The 22,416-nt window shown below is 46.0% G+C and overlaps 1 protein-coding gene across 2 annotated transcripts; it reads right to left on the bottom strand.

Moving 5' to 3' along the window:
• Window positions 1-934: 934 nt before the first annotated feature.
• NCR1 (natural cytotoxicity triggering receptor 1) lies at window positions 935-9,791 on the bottom strand. 2 transcript variants are annotated; one of them, XM_045203526.2, is made up of 8 exons: window positions 9,520-9,791; window positions 9,407-9,442; window positions 8,872-9,156; window positions 6,183-6,461; window positions 5,896-5,943; window positions 4,635-4,685; window positions 4,386-4,540; window positions 935-2,883 (listed from the first exon to the last, which is right to left on the bottom strand). In XM_045203526.2, the coding sequence occupies exons 1-8, from the start codon at window positions 9,551-9,553 to the stop codon at window positions 2,881-2,883; spliced, it is 891 nt and encodes a 296-aa protein (XP_045059461.2). In that variant the 5' UTR covers window positions 9,554-9,791; the 3' UTR covers window positions 935-2,880. The 2 variants fall into 2 exon arrangements, with proteins under 2 accessions (XP_045059461.2, XP_045059460.2); XM_045203525.2 differs by having other exon boundaries at window positions 935-1,231.
• Between the last annotated feature and the right edge of the window lie 12,625 nt (window positions 9,792-22,416).

Below are 22,416 nucleotides of genomic sequence, written 5' to 3'. Positions count from 1 at the left end.
GAGTTTTGCAAGGTAGAGAACAAGTTTTGTGGGTAGAAAGATGATGAGTTCAGATTAGTTGCAAACACCTCATAATATGACCTGAAGTTCCAGGAGAAAAAAAAAAGAGCGTTCAGTGAAACAGCTTTGGGTATCCATCTTGGAGAAATTGAAAGCATGGACTTCAATGAGATCCCCCCGGACTCGTGTCCAGAGAAAGGGGGGTCCGCTGGACAACCTCAGAGCTCCAGCGTTGGAGGGGCTGCGAACCTGGTATTGCAAGGACAGTCATAACATGAGAAGAGGAAGCCAGCCAAGTGAGAGGCAAGGAGGAAGTGGTCACAGGCAGCCGGCAGGGGAACAGAGATAAAAGGCTCCGAAGTGCCCACTGCAAGTTCCAGGAGGCTCATTATTAGCGTTTGTCATGAAAACAACCGTTTGGTCAGGTGAGAAACCAGTTTCCAGGAGTTGAGGAGGGATAGGAGGTGTGCGTAATTTCTCTCAGGGAAATCGGTCTCCACATCCCCGGACCGGTAATACCAGAGAGATGCACCTTCATCTGCAGAATTGACTCAATAATCTGAAGCTTGAAACCCTGTCTGTAAGTCAGAGCTGGGAAACTTTGTTCCCCGGGGGGTGGGGGTGGTGGTGCTGGTGGGGTCATAACTCACACACACACACACACACACATGCTATTCAGCCATGAGAAAGGAAGAAACCTTGCCATTTGGTACAACACGGATGAACCTTAAGGGCATTATGCAAAGTCAAATAAGTGAAAGAAAGACAAACACTGTATGATCTCATTTGTGTGTAATCTATAGAAGCTGAACTTGTAGAAACAGTCAAGGGTGGTTACCGGGCGCTGGGGGTGGGGGAAGAGGGGAGATGATGTTTAAGGGTAAAAACTTGCAAGTAGTAGATAAATAAGTCCTGGAGGTCTAATGCACAGCACAAGGAAGAGAGATGACAATATTTTATTGTTGCTAAGGGACGGATCGTGATTAGTCTCACCACAAAAAAAGAAGTAACCACGTGACACCATAGAAGGGTTAGCAGACGCTACAATAGCAATTATGTTACAATATATAAATGTATCAAATCAGCACACTGCACAACTTAAACTTACACAGTGTTACAGGTCCGTGATATTTCAATTGAAACATAGTTCAGATTGGGAAGATGAACCCCTAATCTGCATCTTGACTCTGCCTCCAAATATCTTCTTCCTGCCGTACCTCTCGCGGTTTACCTGCCATATTCACACCAATGGGTGAGTGCGAATTAGAGGAAAATGTCCCCTCCCTCCACGCAGTTGCTCAATTTACAAACTTTAGGGTTTTTTTCTGACTCGGCCACATGCTTAGCCATCATTTCTTTAAAAAATTTTTTTTAAAGATTTTATTTATTTTTAGAGGGGAAGAGAGGGAGACAAGAGGGAGAGAAACATCAATATGTGGCTGCCTTTCATGCACCACCTCCCCTGGGACCTGGCCTGCAACCCAGGCACATGCCCTGACCAGGAATCGAACCAGCGATCCTTTGTTTTGCCGGCTGGTGCTCAATCCACTGAGCCACACCAGCCAAGGCTATTTCTAAACAAAATGAAGTCTGGCTTCTGTGCCTAAAATATGTCAGGGGTGCCCACCTTCTTTGAGTAGTTATCAATTTTTACCTAGAATAAAGTGGGGGCCTCTTGAGTAGTCTCATTGAGTCTGTTCTTATCTTCAGATGGAAATAAGCTTAGCACAAGAATACAAAGGAGTTTTCTAACTGGGACAATATTGACAAGACATTGTAGTGACTAGCTTACACGGTGGTGAAATATTAAAAATATTCCCCCCAATATTGGTACTGAGAAAAGGATATCTGCTGTCTTTACTCCTACTTATCCATGTCCCAGATGTTCTAAGTAATAAGACTGTGAAAAATCAATGTTCAAAAAACAAAAAAACCCTAAACGTTTTTGAACTAAACATAACCTAAAACTGCTAAAATCAAGACGTGAACTTTGTGAGACCATTGAATACACATTCAACAGACACAAGTCGATTTTATTTCATAAGACCAGCAACCAACGATAGCACTAACATTATTTAAAGAATGATACCGCTCATAAAATAAAAATCATGTCATGGTGGCCCTGACTGGTGCGGCTCAGTGGGTTGGGCATCATCCCGCAAATCAAAAGGTCACGATTGCTGATCAGGGCACATGCCAGTTTGTGGGCCAGATCCCTGATTGGGACTCATACAAGAGGCAACCAATTGATGTTTCTCTCGCGCATCAATGTTTTTCTCCCTCTCCCCCTCTCTCTAAAAATAAATACATAAATAATCCTAAGAGTCATGTTGCTGTGGGCATATCTGGTGGACACATTCTCTGCACAGATGATTACACGGTATTATCTGGAGAAATCAGTGAGCATGTAACTGAATAGCGAATCATACCACATCTATGGTTTGAATCTTCTATGGACTGAAAGATCGGCGAGATGGTGGTTCCCCCTAAATGCGTCTGTAGCTTTAATACACTCTCACGCACAACTTCAGTGGGTATTTTGTGAAAACTGACATTCTAAAGTTAACATTGAAACCTAAAGCTCCCCAAATAATCAAGGAAATCTCGAAGTACGAGAACAGAGGTGGAGAATATGTGTATACCAGCTCTCAAGACTGTGTGCCCGTCACCCCTAGCTGGACCTCCCTCTGGGTTACTGGTGGCATCCTTATGTCCCTGGTTGTCAACCCTGGAGACAGACGATCCATCTTCAGCTCTTCTCTCTTTTCTCCGTGTTTTTTTCTCTCTCCCACATATATTCTTCTCACTCCCACCAGAAGGCTCTTTATACCATGCGCAATTCATCACATTGCATCCTCGATAAAACTGCTTCATGAGTTCTCACTGCCTCCAGGATAAAATGTGCACGTATTATGTGGGACCCGTGACCACGCTTGGTCTGTCTCCTGCATTTGCTCAGCATCGCCCACTCTTTCTCTCCCAATCAAAACTCATGGAAAAAACCAAAGGAGGGTAGGATCAAGGGTGGGAAGAGGGGATGCCTGGGGTGGGGAGGAGTGGTGGGAGGAAAATGGTGGGAGACAACTGTACAGCTGAATGTTTTTCACCCTCTGTCTTGCATCTCAGACTTTGCATGAGTTGGGACCATGGTCACCTTTTGCATCAACAGACGTCACCTGTACCCCCTCCTCCAGGTCTACAGAACGGAATATCGCACAGGAACGGCCTCCAGGGGCATTCTGTGTTTCCTCTATCACAAGACTCACCCCCTTTTTATTGACTTGCTTCTTTAAAGTCTGTACTCCTGGCAAAGTCTTGTCACGTCAGGGATAACGTCTGCCTCAGTGTGTGATACTTTCACCAGTGCCCGACGCATAGTAGGCACTTGTAACAGAGATTGCAGTGATCTAGGGCAACTCCATTACATTACTCCTCACTTTATTGGTATTGAGCCAGCCGCAGAGCCACCTGGAGCAAGGGCTACAGTGCTCAGCCTCCCCTGTATAGCTTGCCTGTCAAGCCATTAAGTTCTGACCATTGACAAGTAAACAGAAATGTTGTGTGTGTTTCCAGGAAACCTTTATATCAAACAATCGGCCATTCCACCCTTCTCACTTCCCCCTCCCTCCTTCCTCCCTCTAGGGACCTGGCAGGAAGGGATAGAAAAGAGCACTTATTAAAACCGCATGTGAGATAAAAGTGAAATCATATGGTACTTGTCCATCTCTGATTGGCTTATTTCATGGAGCCTAACACTCTCCAGGTCTCTCCATGTTGTCCTGAAGAGTAAGGCTTCCTCCTTTTTTTCAGCCAAGTAGTATTCCACAGAGGCATAGATAGAAAGAACAGACTGACAGCTGTGCGAGGGGAGGGGGGATTGGGGCTGGGTGAGAAAGGTGAAGGGATTAAGAAAGAAAAAAAAGCAACCCTCCTAGACACAGACAACAGTATGGTGATTCCCAGAGGAAAGGGGGGAGTGGGGAGGTAGGAGAGGGAAAAGAGGGAATAAATGCTTACGGGAGGAAACTTGGCTTGAGGTGGTGAACACACAATACAATATACAGGTGATGTATCATAGAATTGTATACCCAAAACCTATATAATTGAATTAATCAATGTCAACCTAATAGATTCAACAACAACAAAAATACTTAGAACCTAGAGTTCTGGGAGACAGTGGGATCTGCCTGCAGAAGAACTTGAGCATCTTCGTCCTCCCTTCCCCCTCCCTCCAGGATGGTGCATCAAACTCCGCGCACACTCCCCTTGGTTTCCCTCAAACCCCGAGATCATGTGGCCCAAGGTCAAGGTCAGGGTTCAGCGTTACTGATGGCCACTGCATCTCCCTGTCCTTTGTCCAGGGCTCTCTGGGTCCTGAACCTTACCCTGCACTCCTGACTCGAAGCCCCACTGGCTCTCTCTTCCGTCGTCTTCCCGCGGAGCCAGTCTTCAGCCAGGAGACACACAAGGGCCACCAGGACCAGGAAAACGAGGCCCACCCGCAGGATGGTGTTAGCCCGGTGATCCCAGATGGCACGACCTGGGACCAGAAGAACGGTGATCACTGACAGGAGCCTAGGGGTGTCATCTCATCCCATCTCTTGTCCAGGCCACATGCCTGGTGGCCTGCTTACCTTTCTGGAATCCCGTCACCTTTGTGGTGAGCAAGGAGGGCTCCTGAGCATCTGCAGACAGTGAAGAAAGTGGTAAGTGAGGAAAAGAGATGGTGTTGGCCTCTTGCACTCCAGCCTCTGTTCCTGGGATACACCCCACGACCTTCTGCATTGCTTTGCAAGGTCCCCACCCCACCCTCGGGGCCCAGTGGCTTGACTGGACCAGCAGAATGGGAGAGTTAAAAGGCAGATGAATGTGAGCAAGAATTCAGCACTGGGATTAATACGAGTTTGTCTTCATGTCAGGCCTGTCTTCCCTCTAAGCCTCAGTTTCCTCACTAAGTCAATTAATCCCACTTCTTTTTCTTCTTTTTTAAAATCTTTCCATTCATTTTTTAAACTTTTTGTATTGTTGTTCAAGTAGTTGTCTCCATTCCCCCCCCCCCCCCCGCCAACCACTCCCACCCACCCCAGCCATCCCCACTTCCCACCCTTGGTCCTACCCACCCTTTAGTTTTGTCCATGTGTCCTTTAGACATGTTCCTGAAAACCCTTCCCTCTTTTCCCACTTCTTCCTTGCACACAGTAGAATTCAGTCTTGCTGTTTTTTCAAGATCCCACATGAGCTCTCCTAGCCCCTCTTCATGCCCATCTGGCATGATTTCCAGTCCCACTGCCCTCCTCGTTTGTTAGGTTTTTTTTTTTTTAATCCCATTGGACACCTACCTGCTACAGGGCACATGCATGGGCATTTCCTCTCTCTAAAAGCTTCTTTCACCCTGGCTGGTGTGGCTCAGTGGATTGAGTGCCGGCCCGCAAACCAAAGGGTTGCCGGTTCAATTCCCAGTCAGGGCACATGCCTGGGTTGCAGGCCAGGTCCCCAGTTGGGAGCACACGAGAGGCAACCACACATTGATGTTTCTCTCCCTCTCTCTTCCTCCCTTCCCCTCTCTCTAGAAATAAATAATTAAAATCTTAAAAAAAAAAAAAAAAAGGGAAGCTTCTTTCTCCCAACAGCCACAGCATTTGCTCAGATGTCTCTTTCTCTCTTGAATATTGCCCCTGGCCCTCCCCATCGCCTCGGTGCCATGCATACTGTTTTGACTTTCCCCCACACTACCACGGCTTCCTCACGAGCTACCTAACTGATTAACGTGCCCTGACTTTGACTCATGGTCTGTCTTCTGCAAAACAACACAAGTGCTCCAAGGGCAAGGGTGTGTGTGGTGGACCGATGGACCCACAGGTCATGGGGGGGTTTGATATCCTCCCTGTTACTCACCAGAAAAGGGTTGTCCTGTGGATGCAAGGCTGGTGTCCCCGACACCTCCTGGCAATGGGGACAAGGACACAAGTAAGGGTTTTGGGGTTTCCTCGGGTCTTCCCACCTCCTCTCTATGCCCTCCCTGCCCTATCTCGTGTTCATCCCCATGAACAACCACGTTGGCCTCTAGGAAATGGACATGAAAGAGGCCTTGGGGGCAGGTACCCTGTCTACATCTCCCTACTTGTCCCTCATCGCTTGGGGGTTCCCGAGAAGACATGGGGGAAAATTGGGGGTTTCCTCACCTGTGACCAGGAGCACCACAGTCTCACTGGGGAAAGACCAGACGTAGTTGCTGTAAGAACCAAAACACCTGTACGCCCCCGAATGGACTGTGGTCACAGGCCCCATGGGGAACTCTGCCTGAAATTCCCCATGTCTGCGCTGTGGGCTGCTGGGTCTCCCCTCCTTGAGCAGAAAGAATGTGCTTGTTGCAGTCTTCAGATGGCAATGGAAGGTCACATTCTCCCCTGGGGTCACCTTAGACCCGGGCTGAACCGAGAGGGTGGGTGTGTCATACATTCCTGTGAGAGAAGGTCATTGAAGGTGAAGGGCATCTTTACCTGCCTCTGCACCTCCCACCACCCCTGGTCTTTAAGACCGGGAATCACTCCCCAGACTATCGCTCTCTTCTGTGTCCTAAGTGTGTCTCAGTCGTGGCTGTGTCCACTGAGGTCTCCCCCTTCAGGACTGAGATACTCCCGCAGCTCTCAGGGGTGTGCAGGCAAGTCTCTCTCTCCCTCCCTCTGGGATTTGGTCCTTAGGACCAGCCACATCAGCATCATCTGAAAGCTTGTTAGAAATGCAAATCCTCAGACCTGGCCAGGTGACTCAGTTGGCTAGAACGTCATCCCATAAACAGAAAGTCTGAAGGTTTGATTTCTGGTCAGGGCACATGCCTAGGTTGTGGGTTTGGTCACCTGAGAGAGGCAACTGATGTTTCTCTCTCTCTCTCTCTCTCTCAAATCAATAAGCATGTCCTCAGTTGAGGGTAAAAAGAAAAATAAATGCAAACTTCCAGGCTCTGCCCCATACCCATTGCATCAGAGACTCAGGGGTGGGCAGCCATCCATGTTGTAAAAAATCATCATTTTTAATTGTTGTAAAATACATGTACCATAAAATTTACCATCGTAAGCACTTCTCAGTTTATGGTTCAGTGATGTGAAGGGCCACGCTCACCAGTGTCCATCCACAGAACTGTTTTCATCTTGCAAAACTGAAACTCTGTCCCTGTTAAACCATAACTTCCTCTTCCCTCCCCCACCCCAGCACCCACTGTTCTACTTTCTGTCTCTATGGGTTTGAGGACTCCAGTTACTTCCAACAAGAGGAATCTTCCCTTTTGTAACTGGCTTATTTCAAGGGTAGCTTCACCCACGTTGTAGCACGTGTCAGGATTTCCTTCTTTAAAATTTTTTTTTTATTGTTGTTCAATTACAGTTGTCTCCATTTTCTTCCCACCACTCCCACCCACCCCAGCCATCTCTACTTCCCACCCTTAATCCTACCTGCCTTTGGTTTTGTCCATGTCTCCTTTATAGTTGTTCCTGAAAACCCTTCTCCCTTCCCCCCATTATACCCTACCACCTCCCCTCTAGTTACTGTCAGTTTGTTCTTAATTTCCTTCATTTTTGAAAAATATGTTAATTGTTTTTAGAGAGAGGGGGGAGAGAGAGAGAGAGAGAGAGAGAGCGAGAGAGAGAGAGAGAGGAAAAAACATCGATGCAGGAGAGAAACATCAATTGGTTGCCTTCCATTTGTGCCTTGACTGGGAACCAGACCCGAAACCCAGGCACGTGCCCCGACTGGGAATGGAACCCTCAACCTTTGGTTTACTGGAAGACACTCCAACCAACTTAGCCACACTGGCCAGGGCAGAATTTCCTTCCTTTTTAAGTCTGAATAATACTTTGTTGTATGGGTAGGTCCCATTTTGTCGATCCCTTCATTTGTCAAGAGACACTTGGGCCATTTCTCCCTTTTGGGACTGTGAGCAGAGATCCCTGGAATGTGGGCGTGCTAGAGCCACCTGTGTCCTACCAGCACTCCAGGTGACTCCACGTTTACCTAAGTTCGTAAACATGCCTCAGGTGAAGAAAGCCCAAGTTTATTCTCCCTCCCAGTCCTTGTTATTCTGTTCTATGTTGTCTTTTTTTTTTTATGCCGCCATTTTCTCCTCAGGCGCTATCTAAGTGATTTATGTATCTGGACTTTGACTGGTGGCCTGTCTTCTCCTGCAATAACACCAGTGCTGCCCTGGCCAGGTGGCTCTGTTGGTTGGAGCATCACTCCATACACCAGAAGGTTGCAGGTTTGATCCCCAGTCAGGGCACGTTGTGGGTTCAATCAGTGGTTGGGGCGTGTACAGGAGGCAACTGATCACTGTTTCTCTCTGTCTCCCTTCCTTCCTCTCTCTCTAAAGTTGATGAACACATCCTCAGTAGAGGATTAAAAAAATAAAGACTACACATGCTACAAGAGCAAGGGCATCTGTCTGGAACTTCCTTAGGAATGGTTCTTACGTGATCACTGCTTGATGCTGGGGTCCCCTAGCAGCATTTTGAGACTACTTTGAAGGGCCATTTCTGGTCGAGAGTCTCCCGTGCGCTCGGCTGGGTTCAGACTAAGTATCACCGTCCAGCCTCCTCTGCCAGTCTGTGTCCCTCACCCATAACAGGTGCTGTTTCTGAGGACACTCCCCAGTCATCCTCCCTGCGTGCAAACATCCACCTCAGAGTCTCTTACCTGAAGAACATGACCTAAGACAAATCCTGTCCTAGGACATAGAGATAATTTTCAATAGATACCCCTGTGCCCTGTGATCAATAGATACCCCTGATCACCCCCAGTGATCAGACCCCTGTCCCCCACGACAAACAGTGTCAGAGTGAGGTTTGGAAGAGACAAAAGGCTAGAGAATGGGATAGTTACCTGTTACCACCAGATCCAGAGGGTCACTGGGCTCTGACCAGAGCTCCCCCATTCTGTAGAAGCACCTGTATTGCCCTGCAGTGTGTGAAGTCATGGACCGGATGGCGAACTTGACTTTGTTTGTAATTCCAGGGGGGTTCGGTCTCTCCAAGGTGGAAAGATATCCGTCAAAATCCAGTTGATACTCAATGGCCCCGTAAGCCCCCTCGCACCAGATGATCACCGCCATTCCATTTGGAATTATGGAACCAGGCTTGGCCCAGATGATGGGTTTCGAGAGGGTCTCTGGAAGGGAATTGGAGGCTGGGGTTCCAGAGGGAGCCCCTCCCCACCCTCATTTCTACCCAGCCTATAGCCTCAAGCCCTTCTAACCAGCCAGAGCCCCTGCCTCCTCTGCCACTTGTTCTCAGGTGGATGCATTGGTCTGCCCCACCGGAAACTCATTTCTGGGTTGGAGCCTTCATTTTGAAATGGGACAGCACGCCTAGTCTGAACCCAGAAGAGGGACAAGGGGGCTTTTGGAGGAAGGACTCACGTTTCTGGGCGCTGATCCACTGGCACAGACACAGCCCTGGAAGATAGGAATAATGAGACATGTTGCCGCACCAGGCACCCTGGATCCCAGCTCCCTTCCATGTGGGAGCTCACCGAGGCTGAGCAGGGCAGTGAACGTGGAAAGCATAGCAGAGTCTGTCCATGAATGTGGGGCAGCAGGGTGGAGACTGAGCTTGGCAGCCCAAGTAGCACAGGATGTGGTGTGTGAAGCCCAGCACCTGTCGCCATGGGACTTCTGCAGTGACTGTGTTACAAGAACATTCGCCGCTCTTCCTCCAGCTCTGACACTGCGGTGTGAGGAGGGGCAGGGTGCTCAGGACCCATCTTGTGGGGGGACTCCGCCCACAGGGCCCCCCTCCCCCACCTCTGGCCACCACGGATGAGAGTAAGTCTACCAAGACAGGATCTGCTTGGGGAGGAAAGGTGGCTGACCTCTCAAAGGAGAAGGGCCAGGAGCCTTTTCCTCAATGGGCTTTCATTGGGTTCAGTTTGCGCAGGAATACAGGGTGTTTATGTAAAGCTCAATCACTGTCAGGCAGTAAGGATCAAACAAGAGATAACACTCAAAGAACTATGAGGGCTTATTTAGAGTCAGGGTCAGATAGCTAAAGGGCCATAAAACTTTGGGGAAACAAGCTCGTTTCAGGCTTGGACCCTTACCATTTAAATTGAGGGTATTAGCAAAGCAGGTTTCACAGGATTTTATGCATTCTTTCTTAGGCCTGATCGCCCCAGGGAAACTGCCCTTTCCAGCACAGGGCCACACCCACCTCCAGCATTGTTTCAGGTGTAAGTCAGGCAGGGGAAGGAAGGCAACCAAGAGATTAGGAGACTTCTTGCAGACAGAATGAGGACTCAGGCTATGTCAAAGCCGAGGGGAGAGGGTCCATCACCCCCTTTTTCTATAGCCCCCCAAGTCCTTCCCTGAGGCTTCTTCATGACCATGCCTGTCTTAGGTCATCCCTCCCTTGAGGAATCTTACCTGTCATTGGCTAACTGGTCATACTTGGGGACAAGCAGGGGAAAGTAAAGTGGGCACAGGCGGCGCTCCTGCCAGGGAGATAAGCTTTGTCTCCTTAGTGGTTTATGGTCCCCAGGTCTCTTTATTCAGCCTTAGCCATAGGGGGTTATAGCTTCTGAAACCAGGCAGGGCGGTTCCCAACACCATCTGATCCTCTCTGAGGCTGAACCAGGGCTCTGACAATCGTTTTCCCCGCCTGAACCTCAATGTCTAAAATTTTAAATGTGGACATTATGCCCAAGGAAGGGGTGGGGCAGTGCTTCTGTTACAGAGCAAGGGGGGGGTGGTTCCTTCACGATAAATTATTACAGAAAGGATTCCCCCTTTCTGTCTCTGGAGGTTCCTTCCCCCACGCCCACCTGCTAGGTTCGCAATGCCCGCCGCCAGAGGAAAGACGTCTCTCAATGCCAGAAACTGGTGAAAAGGAAAGGAATTGTTTATTTGAAAGTTACACAAACTTAGAATAATGACCTAATGTCTTCAATAAGATACTAAAGTCCTCTAGAATACCCACAGATGCACAGTCCTTCCCTCTCCCTGTGCCCAGTCCGGGGTACCGTGTCTCAGGAAAGGAAGTAGAAGTCCGTGATTCACGCTCCCGGCACCATCAGCTGGGTGGCTGCTGCAATCTCCAGTTAATCCAAAGCCATGCGGCACCTTCTCATGGCCCAGCAGCAAGAGTCCTTTCTCCCCTTTCTCTATGGCTGCAAAGTCTCTCCTGCTGCCTAAGCCGCGTGGCAAGAAGAAGCACTCCAAAACCTCGTGGTCCTCTTTACTCTCCTTCAGAACCGCGTGGTCCTTTTCCCCACTTCAGAACCACATGGACCTCTATCTATCTACTTGCTTCAGAGCCTCGTGGTTCACTCCTTCCTTCAGGGCCGCATGGTCTCCTCTTTCCTTCCCCAAAACCTTTTGGTCCTCCCTACTACTTTGGAGCCGCGTGGTCTCTTCCTCTCTATGGCTGCCGGGCCTAGGTTTAAATCTCAGTGCCCATCTTCCTTTGCAGCCCCATTTCTGACTCCTCCTACAGCCAGTTACACCTGCCAGCATCCCCGTATTCTTCCAGCTTTACTGGGCTGCCATAGTAAGTCTGGGCAGGTGTGGCCCCATGGCGTGGAGCCAATCATCTCCAAGCTCTCACGCAGGCCCTGTAGCCAGGGGGAGTTGCTTCCCAGACCCATCTTGGGTGGAAGTCACTCCCATCTCCCTGGCTCAAAGCAGGGCCACAGCTACTTAACATATCTATGAAACCAGTTAAAGGTTATAGATATGTTAAATGACTGTGCCTGGGGTTAGCTGCAAAGCTCTTGCTACCCAAAACAGCTCTGAATGGCCCTGTTCCATGTGTCCCATCCCCCCTGGCTCAGGCCTGTGGGGGTGAGGACATCCTACATACATTTTTCTAATATTTCCTGGACACTCCCAGTCCTGGACCCCATTACAAATCCCTTCTTGGGGCCCTCCTCTTGGCTGCACCCTGCTTCACTTCCGCCAAAATCTTAGAATTATGAAAAAAGAAAAAGCGTGTTTAACCTTGGCTCCCTGCGTACAGCACATAAGTGCTTGGATAAGTCAACTGGTTTCATCAGAGTAGAATGCTAACTCCATCTTCTAAAAAGATTTGTTACAACAATAAAAAAAGTAAATAAAAAATATTTTTAAAAAGTGAGAGGATAATGATAAGATAAAAAAAGATTTGTTACAGTATTTCAATAAAATGCAATTCTTTAAGCAAAAAATGTTCTGTTTCTTACATAAATACATTGCTTTAGTCTGGTATACAGGAGAAATTAAATATTAAAATATAATAAAATTAAAAATTAGTATTAAATATTACATTCATCTTAAAATTTTTTTTTGACTTCAGTGTGTTTCTTGTTAGCAGTGGTTTTTTTTTTTTTTGTTGAATTTATTGGCGCACAGGTTTCAAGTGTACAACTCAATAAAACATTGCCCACTGCATCATGCGCCCCTCACCCCAAGCAAAGTCTCCTTCTGTTCCCATTTACATTTTGAGGGAAGACGTCATTCTCATGTATGTATAACATCTTGTGTAGAAGCTAACCTGGAGCCCTGGCTGGTGTTGCTCAGTGGATTGAGCACTGGTCTGTAAACCAGAGGGTTGCCGGTTCAATTCTCAGTTAGGGCACATGCCTCGGTTGCAGGTGAGGTCCCCAGTAGGGGGTGTATTAGAAGTAACCACACATTGATTTTTCTTTGCCTCTCTTTCTCCCTCCTTTCCCCTTTCTCTAAAAAGAAATAAATAAAATCTTAAAAAAAGAAAAAAAGAAGCTATCCTAGAGAAGAAAGGCTAAAGTGAGATGTCCAGTCCTGATTCAAATGATACCTTGGATGTCAATCCAACTCCTAGGCAGATTCTGACCTGAAGTCGGAAGCTCTGCTCTCTCTGGCTCCAGGGTCGCCTGATTGCTACTGTCTTATCCTTCCATACTGGGGCCTCCAATATATAGGACTCACTAAGAATACAGTCGAATGCTTCAAGCCAACTTTCTGTTTTTCATGATTTGGAGACCTTAGCCTTGATGAGGACGCAGGAAGAACTCATCAAGGAAGTAGTGACTGAGAACTGAGGGCCACCCACCCATTTCCACGTTGACCACAGGCCATGCGTGTGAGGAAGCTGGTTACATATCTGCTATGTTTTCAAACACACTCAGCCTGTGCAAACAGGTATACACCAGTGTGTGGGGGATGGGGAGGCAGGGGTAGCTCCTTTGAAGGAGACAATGGGGCAAGCTCGCCTGCAGATGAAAGAGATGTCTCCAGACCCATGGGACATTTTGTCTTTCTCTTCTTCCATAAAATATCTTAAAATTTTGTTATTGATTTTGAGAGAGAGAGAGAGAGAGGAAGGGGGAGAAAAACATCGTCTGTTGTCCCACTTATTGATGCATTTATTGGTTGATTCCTGTATGTGCCCTGACCAGGGATTGAACCCACAACCATGGTGTATTGGTCTGATGCCCTACCCAACTGAGCTACCCAGCCAGCACAACTTCTCATCTTTTGATTTTTAATTAATTTATTTTTTAATTTTTATTTTAAAATCCTCACCTGAGGATATACTTATTGATCTGAAAGAGAGAGAGAGAGAGAGAGAGAGAGAGAGAGAGAGAGAAAGAGAGAGAGAGAAAGAGGGAGAGAGAAACATCTATCTGTTGCTTCCCATATGAACACTGACCCAGAGTCAAAACTGCAAACTAGGTACGTGCCCGGACAGGATTGAATCCACAAACTTTTTTTTTTTGGTGTACGGGGCAACGCTTCAACTGAACCCCCCAGCCAGGGCCAATTTCTCATCTTCTTACTTTTTTATTTTTATTTTTTGTTCAGTTATAATTGTCTTCATTTCCCCCCCTCCCATTACTCTCTCCCGCCCTACCCACCACCCCCACCTCCCACATTCATTCCTCCCCCCACCAAATTTCTCATCTTTTTAAACGTAAACTTCATCCATAGCATGAGGGTAAGGTTACCAATGAATGGGTAAGAAGCGAGGAAATAGACACCCTGGAATAGTAAGAAAGTTCTCCTATCTTGTAGGAGCCTTATAGTTTACATTTCAAATTTAGGTCTCTGTTCTATTTTGAGTCAATTTTTGTGAAGGTGTAAGGTCTGTGTGTAGATTATTATTATTACTTTTTGCAGGTGGATATCCAGTTGTTCTGGAAACATTTGTTGAAGAGACTGTCTTTGCTTCATTGCCTTGCCTTTGCTTCCTTGTCAAAGACCAGTTGACTATATTTGTGTGGGTCTGCTGCTGGGCTTTCTAGTCTATTCGATTCATCTATTTGTCTATTACCAATATCACACCATCTTTTTTTAAAAAAAGACTTTATTTATTTAATTTGAGAGAGAGGGAGGGAGGGAAAAAGAGAGGGAGAGAAACATCAATGTGTGGTTGCTTCTCACACGCCCCCTATGGGAACCTGGCCCACAACCCAGGCATGTGCCCTTACTGGGAATTGAACCAGTGACTCTTTGGTTCTCAGGTTGGTGCTCAACCCACTGAGCCGTACCAGCCAGGGCCACACTGTCTTGATTATTGTAGTTTTATAGTAAGTCTTTAATGTCGGTGTGGAAATGGAGAGAGCATATATTATTAGTAATTCTTAGTCCCCCACTCCCCCAATTTGCTACAGAACTCAGCAATGTAGACCTTGGGTGCATGGGGCCGCTCAAGGTGGAACAACGGATTCCAACAATGTGTAAAACCCCGAAGATAAAACTGTCTTTCGAGGCATATTTGTGTTAACCAGACTTGAAAGTTGTTTTCTTTATGTCAAGCCCTGTTCTGGGGGGCTGGCAATGACTCGTTCACTGAATCCTCGTGCTCACTTGATGAAGTTGGCAGCATTTGTTCCACCAGTTTGCAGATAAGGAACGAGGCCCAAAGAAGATAAATTCGTGTCACATGTCACCCAGTGGATTAGAGGCATCTGGAGATCACCTCCAAACCTGAGTGTCTCTCCTGGACATACTCTGAGGTCAACCACACCATCCTTCCTCGCTGGGACTGTCCTCACATGCAGACCGTAAGCTCTGTTGGAGGTGATGAATGTCAAGTCATGACTCAACCATGCGGAGGCTAAGTGACACCAAGAAGGCTGCTCATAATTAGCCCTGGCTGGTGTGGCTCAGTGGATTGAGCCCTGGCCCACAAACCAAAGGGTCACCAGTTCAATTCCCAGTGAGGGCACATGCCTGGGTTGCAGGCCAGGTACCCAGTAGGGGGTGCATGAGAGGCAACAACACAATGATGTTTCTCTCCCTCTCTTTCTTTCTCCCTTCCCCTCTCTAAAAAGAAATAAATAAAATCTGTAAAAAAAATTAAAAAAAGGAAAATTGGAGGTGGGTCCATCTAAGGATGTGTCAGGTATCTGTGGTCTCAACAACGCCCCTTAAGGTAATTCTGAACACTGACCTCTCCTTTTTCAGCAGACCCCGTGCTTTTAAAAGACACTGTGTGGAGAACTCTAGGAGAGGATGTGAGAGTCAAATGTGGTGAAGGGGACAAGTGCTTCTCTCTTCACGATCCTTTGAGCAATGACTGTCTACTGCCCCGCTCTTGTTTCCTCACGCATCTCTTTGTGTTGCCCCCAATGCCAAGGCCCTGAATGGCCAGCTGGAGCCCCTCAGAGGAGGGGCTCCTACAATGACCACAAGCTCCAGGGTGTCCCTGGGGGCTGACCACACATAAGGGTTGCTGCTGTACCAGCCGTAGCACCTGCGGTTCCCTGAGAAGCTGAGATTCACAGGATGCAGAGTGAAATTGCCCTGGGGTCCCCCACTTTGGTGCTGGGGCAGGGCAGCCCCTGCTTTCTTGGTCAGTGAAAATCCATCAAACAGGATGTGTGCTGAACCACACCGGAAGGAATTAATATCTTCTGCTGTCATCAAAATACCCTGATCAATGCAAAGGATGGGTTTGCTGTACAAGCCTAAAAGAGAAGAGAGTGAGCCATGAGGAAGACTTTATTCCCGCGACTGATGTTGGATTCATGCGAAGAGAAGGGAAGAGGCTGATGTTGCCTACTGCTGGGGGGTGGGACCTGGGGGCATCCCATTTCACGGCCACGAGACTCAGGCTCTGTGACAAACTTGCAGACAGGGCAGAGCAAACAAGTAGCCCACAAAGCTCATGTGAGATACCATCTTCAAGAGTTAGAGATCTGGTCGCTAAAGCTAGAAAAGCCACATGATTCTGTTGCCAGTGACCATGTGCGACACCAGCAGGGTGTCCCACGATTCAACTCACTTCTTTTTTTTTTTAAATTTAATTTAATTTTATTATTTTATTATTTTATTTTTATTCAGTTACTTCTGACACTATCTATCTGGAGACAGTATCAGATCCCCCAGGTTAGGGGCTCAGCCCCACAGGACGGCTCTCTCCCCGCCTTCAGTTGCCAATTGCTGGTCCAGGTTGGCCCCTGTGCTTCTGACCCATCAGCTAGAAATCAGGAGTTCTCATGACCACATCCTCAGATTTTGTGTACTGGCTCACAGAACTCACAAAAACACGTTACTCACTAGGTTACCAGTTTACTCCAAAAACATATAACTCAGGAATGGCCAGATGGAAGAGATGCATAGGGCCAGGTGTGGGGAAAGCGTCTGGGAGCTTGCATTCCTTCCAACATGCCATTCTCCCCAAATCTCCATGTGTTCACCAACCCTGAACATCTAAAAAGAACCAAGGAGCTGTCTTCCTGGGTTTTTTATGGCAGCTTCATTACATAGTCATGATTGAGTAAATCATTGGCCACTGGGGATTGAACTCAACCTCCAGCCACTCTCCACTCCTGTGAGGTTGGAGGGTGGGGCTGAAAGTTCCAACCCTCCATTCACCAGGCTGGTCCCCCTGGCAACCAGTCCCGTTGTTAGGCGCTTTCTAAAAGTCACCTCATTAACATAAACTTAGGTGTGGTTGAGCAGGGGGTTGTTAGGAATATCCAGAACCCTTTGTCACTCTTACCACTTAGGAATCCCAAGGGTTTTTTGTGCCAGGAACTGGGCTAAGACCAACTATAGTTTCTTATTATAAACCACAATATCACAAGCCATCTGTTGGGGAAAAGCAGGGGATGGTCTCCTGAGAACTTGGAAGCTATGCCAGGGGCTCACGGAGGTAGGTGACAGTGTGGAAGAAGATCAGCAGGGATAAGGTCCTGGAAATCTGGGGTACACCCTTCTAGAAACACGGGGTCCAGGCCACCCAGAGGACAAAGCTTACCACTGAGAGCTCATGCAGGGGGAGAATATTTGCCCCGCTCCCGAGATGTGGGCTGTAGAGAGTGATTTCCTTCCGTTTAGAAAGGGTAGGCGAGAGGAAGTAGTTTATAGTGGAGAAACCTGGCAAACACGATCTCAGGCAGGGGCTCAAGGTCAACACCCACATTCATTTGTATAGTAGGCACCCTTGATGTGATGTGAAGAATATGGCTTTTTTTTTTTTTTTTTTTTTGTGCCTCCGTAGTCTTCCTCACAATCACCCACAGTCCCTGTCTTATCATGAGCGAAACGTCAGACAACTTCCAATAGTGGGGCACCCAGCACCACATCTGGTTGTTGTTCCTCAAAATTGTCAAGGTCATCAGAGACAGACAGAGTCTGGGAAACTTCCACGGCCAAGAGGACACTGAGGAGAACTAACAACTAAATATAACATGGGATGGGATTGGCATAGATGAAAGACTTTAGGTAACATGAAGGAAATGTGAAAAAAAACCAAACTGCCCTGGCTGGTGTGGCTCAATGGATTGAGTGCTGCCTGTGAACCAGAAGGTTGACAGTTCGATTCCCAGTCAGGGCACGTGCTTGGGTTGAGGGCCCGGTTCCCAGTAGGAGGTGTGCAAGAGGCAACCACACATTGATACTTCTCTCCCTCTCTCCCTTCCCCTCTCTGAAAAATAAAATAAATACAATCTTTTTAAAAATCTCTATTTACATGAGTAAATGATGGATGGGTGAATAGAGAGTACAGATGGAGCTAGATAATTTGGTGATAGACTCTAGTCTGTCACTATTTCTTCAAGTATGGGGAGTCAAATATTTCAAATCAAACTTTCTATTGACTATCTCCTTTATGTTGCAATATATCATACTTTTCCCAGCTTTATTGAGATATAACTGCCACATAACATTGTGTAATTTTGAGGTGTACAATGTGTTGATTTGATACACATCTGCTGCAAAATGATTTCCACTGTAGCCTTAGCCAACACCTCCATCATGTCACGTAATTCCAATTTCTGTTTTGTAATGAGGACATTTAAGATCTGCTCTCTTAGTAACATTCAAGTACAGAATACCGCACTGTGAATTACATTTACTGTACTATTCATTAGTTTTCCAGGAATTATTCATGTTTAGAGGAAAGTTTTTACCCTTTCACCAATATCTCCCCAATCACCCCCACGCCCTTAGCCCTGGTAACCTTGCCATCCAGCACACCAAGTCTCTGGAAATCCCGAGCCTCTCCAATTTTTTGGAAGGCAAATCAGCTCCCACATTAGCTATTTCGTTTTGTACGAATTTAACTTAGGCCTTTTTTTCACCGTGTTTCCGTTGCCTGGAAATTGAGTGGTGTAGTTTGCATAAAATTACCTATGTTGCGATTTTCTTTCTTGTGATTCATGCCCTTTTTCTTTTATTCTATCCTATTCTATTCTTTTTTTAAATGTATTTTACTGATTAGGCTATTACAGTTGTCCCATTTTTTTCTCCCCTTTTTTCTCCTCCACCCTGTACCCCCCTCCCACCAGCATTCCCCAACCTTCGTTCATGTCCATGGGTCATACATAGAAGTTCTTTGGCTCCCCCATTTCCTACACTATTCTTAACCTCTCCCTGTCTATTTTGTATCTACCATTTATGCTTCTTATTCCCTGTACTTTTTCCCTATTCTCCCCGCTGCCCCTCCCTGCTGATAACCCTCCATGTGATCTCCATTTCTGTGAATCTGTTCCTGTTCTAGTTGTTTGTTTAGTTCATTTTTGTGTTTGTTTTTGTTTGAGGTTTGGTTTTTGATAGTTGTGAGTTTGTTGACATTTTACTGATCATATTTTTGATCTTCTTTTTCTTAGATAAGTTCCTTTAAGATTTCATATAATAAGGGCTTGGTGATGATGAACTCCTTTAATTTGACCTTATCTGAGAAGTACTTATCTGCCCTTCCATTCTGAACAAAAGCTTTGCTGGATACAGTAATCTTGGATAGAGGTCCTTGCCTTTCATGACTTGGAATATTTCTTTCCAGCCCCTTCTTGCCCTTTCTCTTTTGAGAAATCAGCTGACAGTCTTATGGGAACTCCTTTGTAGGCAACTGTCTCCTTTTCTCTTGCTGCTTTTAAGATTCTCTCTTTGCCTTTAATCTTGGGTAATGTAATGATGATGTGCCTTGGTGTGTTCCTCCTTGGCTCCAGCTTCTTTGGGACTCTCTGAGCTTCCTGGACTTCCTCCTTCATTATTTGTTCACATAAGTTTTCAATTTATTGTTCTTCCTCTTCTCCTTCTGGCACCCCTATAATTCGGATATTGGAACATTTCAGGTTGTCCCAGAGGTTTGTAAGACTCTTCACTTTTTTGAATTCTTGTTTCTTCATTCTGTTCCAGTTGGATGTTTATTTCTTCCTTTTGTTCCAAATTGTTGATTTGAGTCCTGGTTTCCTTCCTGTCACTGTTGGTTCCCTGAATATTTTGCTTTATTTCATTTTGGGTATCTTTCACTTGTTCTTTCATTTTTGACTGAGCTCAATCAGTTCTGTGAGCATTTTGATTGCCAGGCCTTTAAATTCTCCATCAGATAGGTTGGCTATAACCTCATCCTTAGCCCTGGATAGCCTTAGCTGTGTACATCCTTAGCTCTCTTTCTGAGGTTTTGCTCTGTTCTTTCATTTTGGCCCTATTTCTTTGTTCCGGGCCCCTGTTAAGTTGCAAGGGGGCTGGGCCTTGGGTATTCACCCAGGCAGGGCAAACCTCCTTGCTGTGTTGCGGTGCTGTCCGTGCGGGAGGGGCCAGAGAGGGAACAATGCAGCTCACCTGCTCGTTTCTAGGGCAATTTTCAAAGAACTCTCGTGTGACACTGGGAGTTTCTCCCACCACAGCAACCGCCGTAGTTCACAGTCACCTCTGAGTCTCAGTTTCCCCTTACGTCAGCCCTACCCTCACAGTCCGCCGCCTCACTGCGGTTTCTCTCTGTCACCTTCCCGGTCTGGTGGTTCTGTTTGACTGTTTCTTTAATTCTGTGGTTGTTGGAGTTCCATGCAGTTTGATTTCCTGGCACTTCTGGTTGTTTATTGATTTTAGGTTGGTTGTTGTCCTCCTTTTAGTTGTGTGAGGAAGCGAAGGTTTTGTACCTACGCCTGCATCTTGGCAGGAACAGTTGTCTCCATTCTTAATGTAACAAAATCATACTTAGAGCAGAAAATATAGTGGAATCTGAGGGTTTACAAATCTGTCTACCTATGTATCCATTTATCTACTATCTGGGTATCTATGCATCTGTTAGTCACTCTATCTATTTTTCTCCATATTTTTTGTAATCAAATGATTTTTAATTGAATTTGTTGTGGTGACATAGGTTAGCAAAAACATACAGGTTTCAAGTGTGCAACTCAATAAAACATTGTCTGCACACTGCATCGTGTGTTCCTTGCTCCAAGCAAAGTCTCTTTCTGTCTTTATTTCACCCACTTTGTGCCCCTCTACCTTTCCATCTGGCTATTACCATACTGTTGTCTGTATCTACGTGCTATGTCTATATGTTTTTTTAAAAAAGATTTTATTTATTTCTTTTTAGAGAGAAGGAAGGAAGGGAGAAAGAGAGGGAGAGAAACATCAATGTGTGGTTGCCTCTCGCGCGCCCTCTACTGGGGACCTGGCCCACAACCCAGGCAAGTGCCCTGACTGGGAATCGAGCTGGTGACCCTTTGGTTCGCAGGCCAGTGCTCAATCCACTGAGCCACACCCACCAGAGCATATATAAGTTTTTTTTTTTTTTTAAGGTAAATACAAGCAATGTAATTTTTGTTAATGAGCAAAATATTAAACACACCTTTTACAAACCAAAATATTAAATGGCCAATAAGCAAGTAAAACATTGTTCAACAGTATTAGTTCAGGGAAATACAAATTGAAAATTGCATTAAGATGGAAGCCTCAGAAAGAATGCTAAATGAAATAGAGGCAAGTCCACTATCAGATACTGAGTTCAAATCAATGGTTATAAGGAAGCTCAATGAGCTCACTGAGAATTAACAAAAATAACAGGGAAACTACGATGAACTCATTGCAAAATCTCTGTTTATTGCTTAACTCCTCCACCTTCTTTCACCAGTCTCCCAACCACCCTCCCATCTGAGGTCTGTCAGTCTGCTCCATGTGTCCATGCCTCTGTTTCTGTTTTGTTCGTCAGTTTATCTTGTTCATTAGATTCCACACAGAAGTGAGGCCATATGGTATTGTCTTTCTCTGAATGGCTCATTTCACTTAGCAAAGCACTCTGCAGGTCTGTCCGTGCTGTCACAAAGGTAAGATTTTCTTTTCTTTTCTTTTTTCTTTTTTAAATTTATGGTCACATAGTGTTTCATTGTGTGAATATACTACAGCTGTTTTATCCACTCATCTACTGGTGGGCTGCCGCGGTCCAGCCGCAGCAGAGTCCAGGGGGTCCCGAAGGTGCTATGAGGCGTCGGCGCGTGGAGATCAGGCAACTACACAGCTCAGAGGCAGGTGAAGCACTGATTCGTTTATTGCAAGTACAAGTGGATTTTTATATTGTCCTTTTTGGCATAGATCAACATTTGCAAGTGTATAGCATGATCAGTTAAGCAGAAAAATCAATACAGAGGTAACCAGGAAAAGTATGAAAGTTTCTATGGATTTAATTATATTAAACAAAGATTGTTTTGACCAAAGTTTTCATAGATTCAGTTATAGTGAACAAAGATTATTTTAACCAGAAGAGTCATAAATCAGATGATTAGACATTTTCAGAAATTGTTCATAGGGCAAAAGTATACGGTAGATTGAGCAGAGGCAATAAGGCCTTTGTGATATCTAACTTAGCTATCTATCTTTTCTGTCTAAAATGTTTCTCTGTGTACTATAACTTTAACTTCATAGTAACTGTTTCTATATGCTTAATAGGTAACCAGCTCTTCTTAATTCTATGGCTGTCTAATTGATATATATTCTTATTTAAGGTAAAGGAGGGGCTGTTACTCTAACGACTTTTAGACATTCAGGGACTTGTTGACCAGAGACTCATTGGTCTGATTATATCCTGTTTGTGTCAGCTGCTGGTCAATTCTGAGAGTGGTGATCCTTTCTAGGAGGTTCCAGATGATTAAGGCAGTAAAAATACAGATTCCAAGAAAGAGAAAGAACAAAATCACACACAGATCCCAAGTAATGCCACGTCCTCCCGGCCAGGATACGCTTCC

The sequence above is a fragment of the Desmodus rotundus genome, chromosome 12, assembly GCF_022682495.2.
Source record: "Desmodus rotundus isolate HL8 chromosome 12, HLdesRot8A.1, whole genome shotgun sequence".
Lineage (NCBI taxonomy): Eukaryota > Metazoa > Chordata > Mammalia > Chiroptera > Phyllostomidae > Desmodus > Desmodus rotundus.
Note: the sequence above shows the minus strand (reverse complement) of the source record. Positions and strands in the feature narration are given on the sequence as shown.

Coding starts and splice junctions, on each gene's coding strand:
- NCR1 (XM_045203525.2), bottom strand. CDS start 9,553: ATGCTTTCCACGTTCACTGCCCTGCTCAGCCTCG. Junction 9,443..9,519: donor CACTGCCCTGCTCAGCCTCG/GTGAGCTCCCAC, acceptor CCTATCTTCCAG/GGCTGTGTCTGTGCCAGTGG. Junction 4,686..5,895: donor CACAGGACAACCCTTTTCTG/GTGAGTAACAGG, acceptor CACTGTCTGCAG/ATGCTCAGGAGCCCTCCTTG.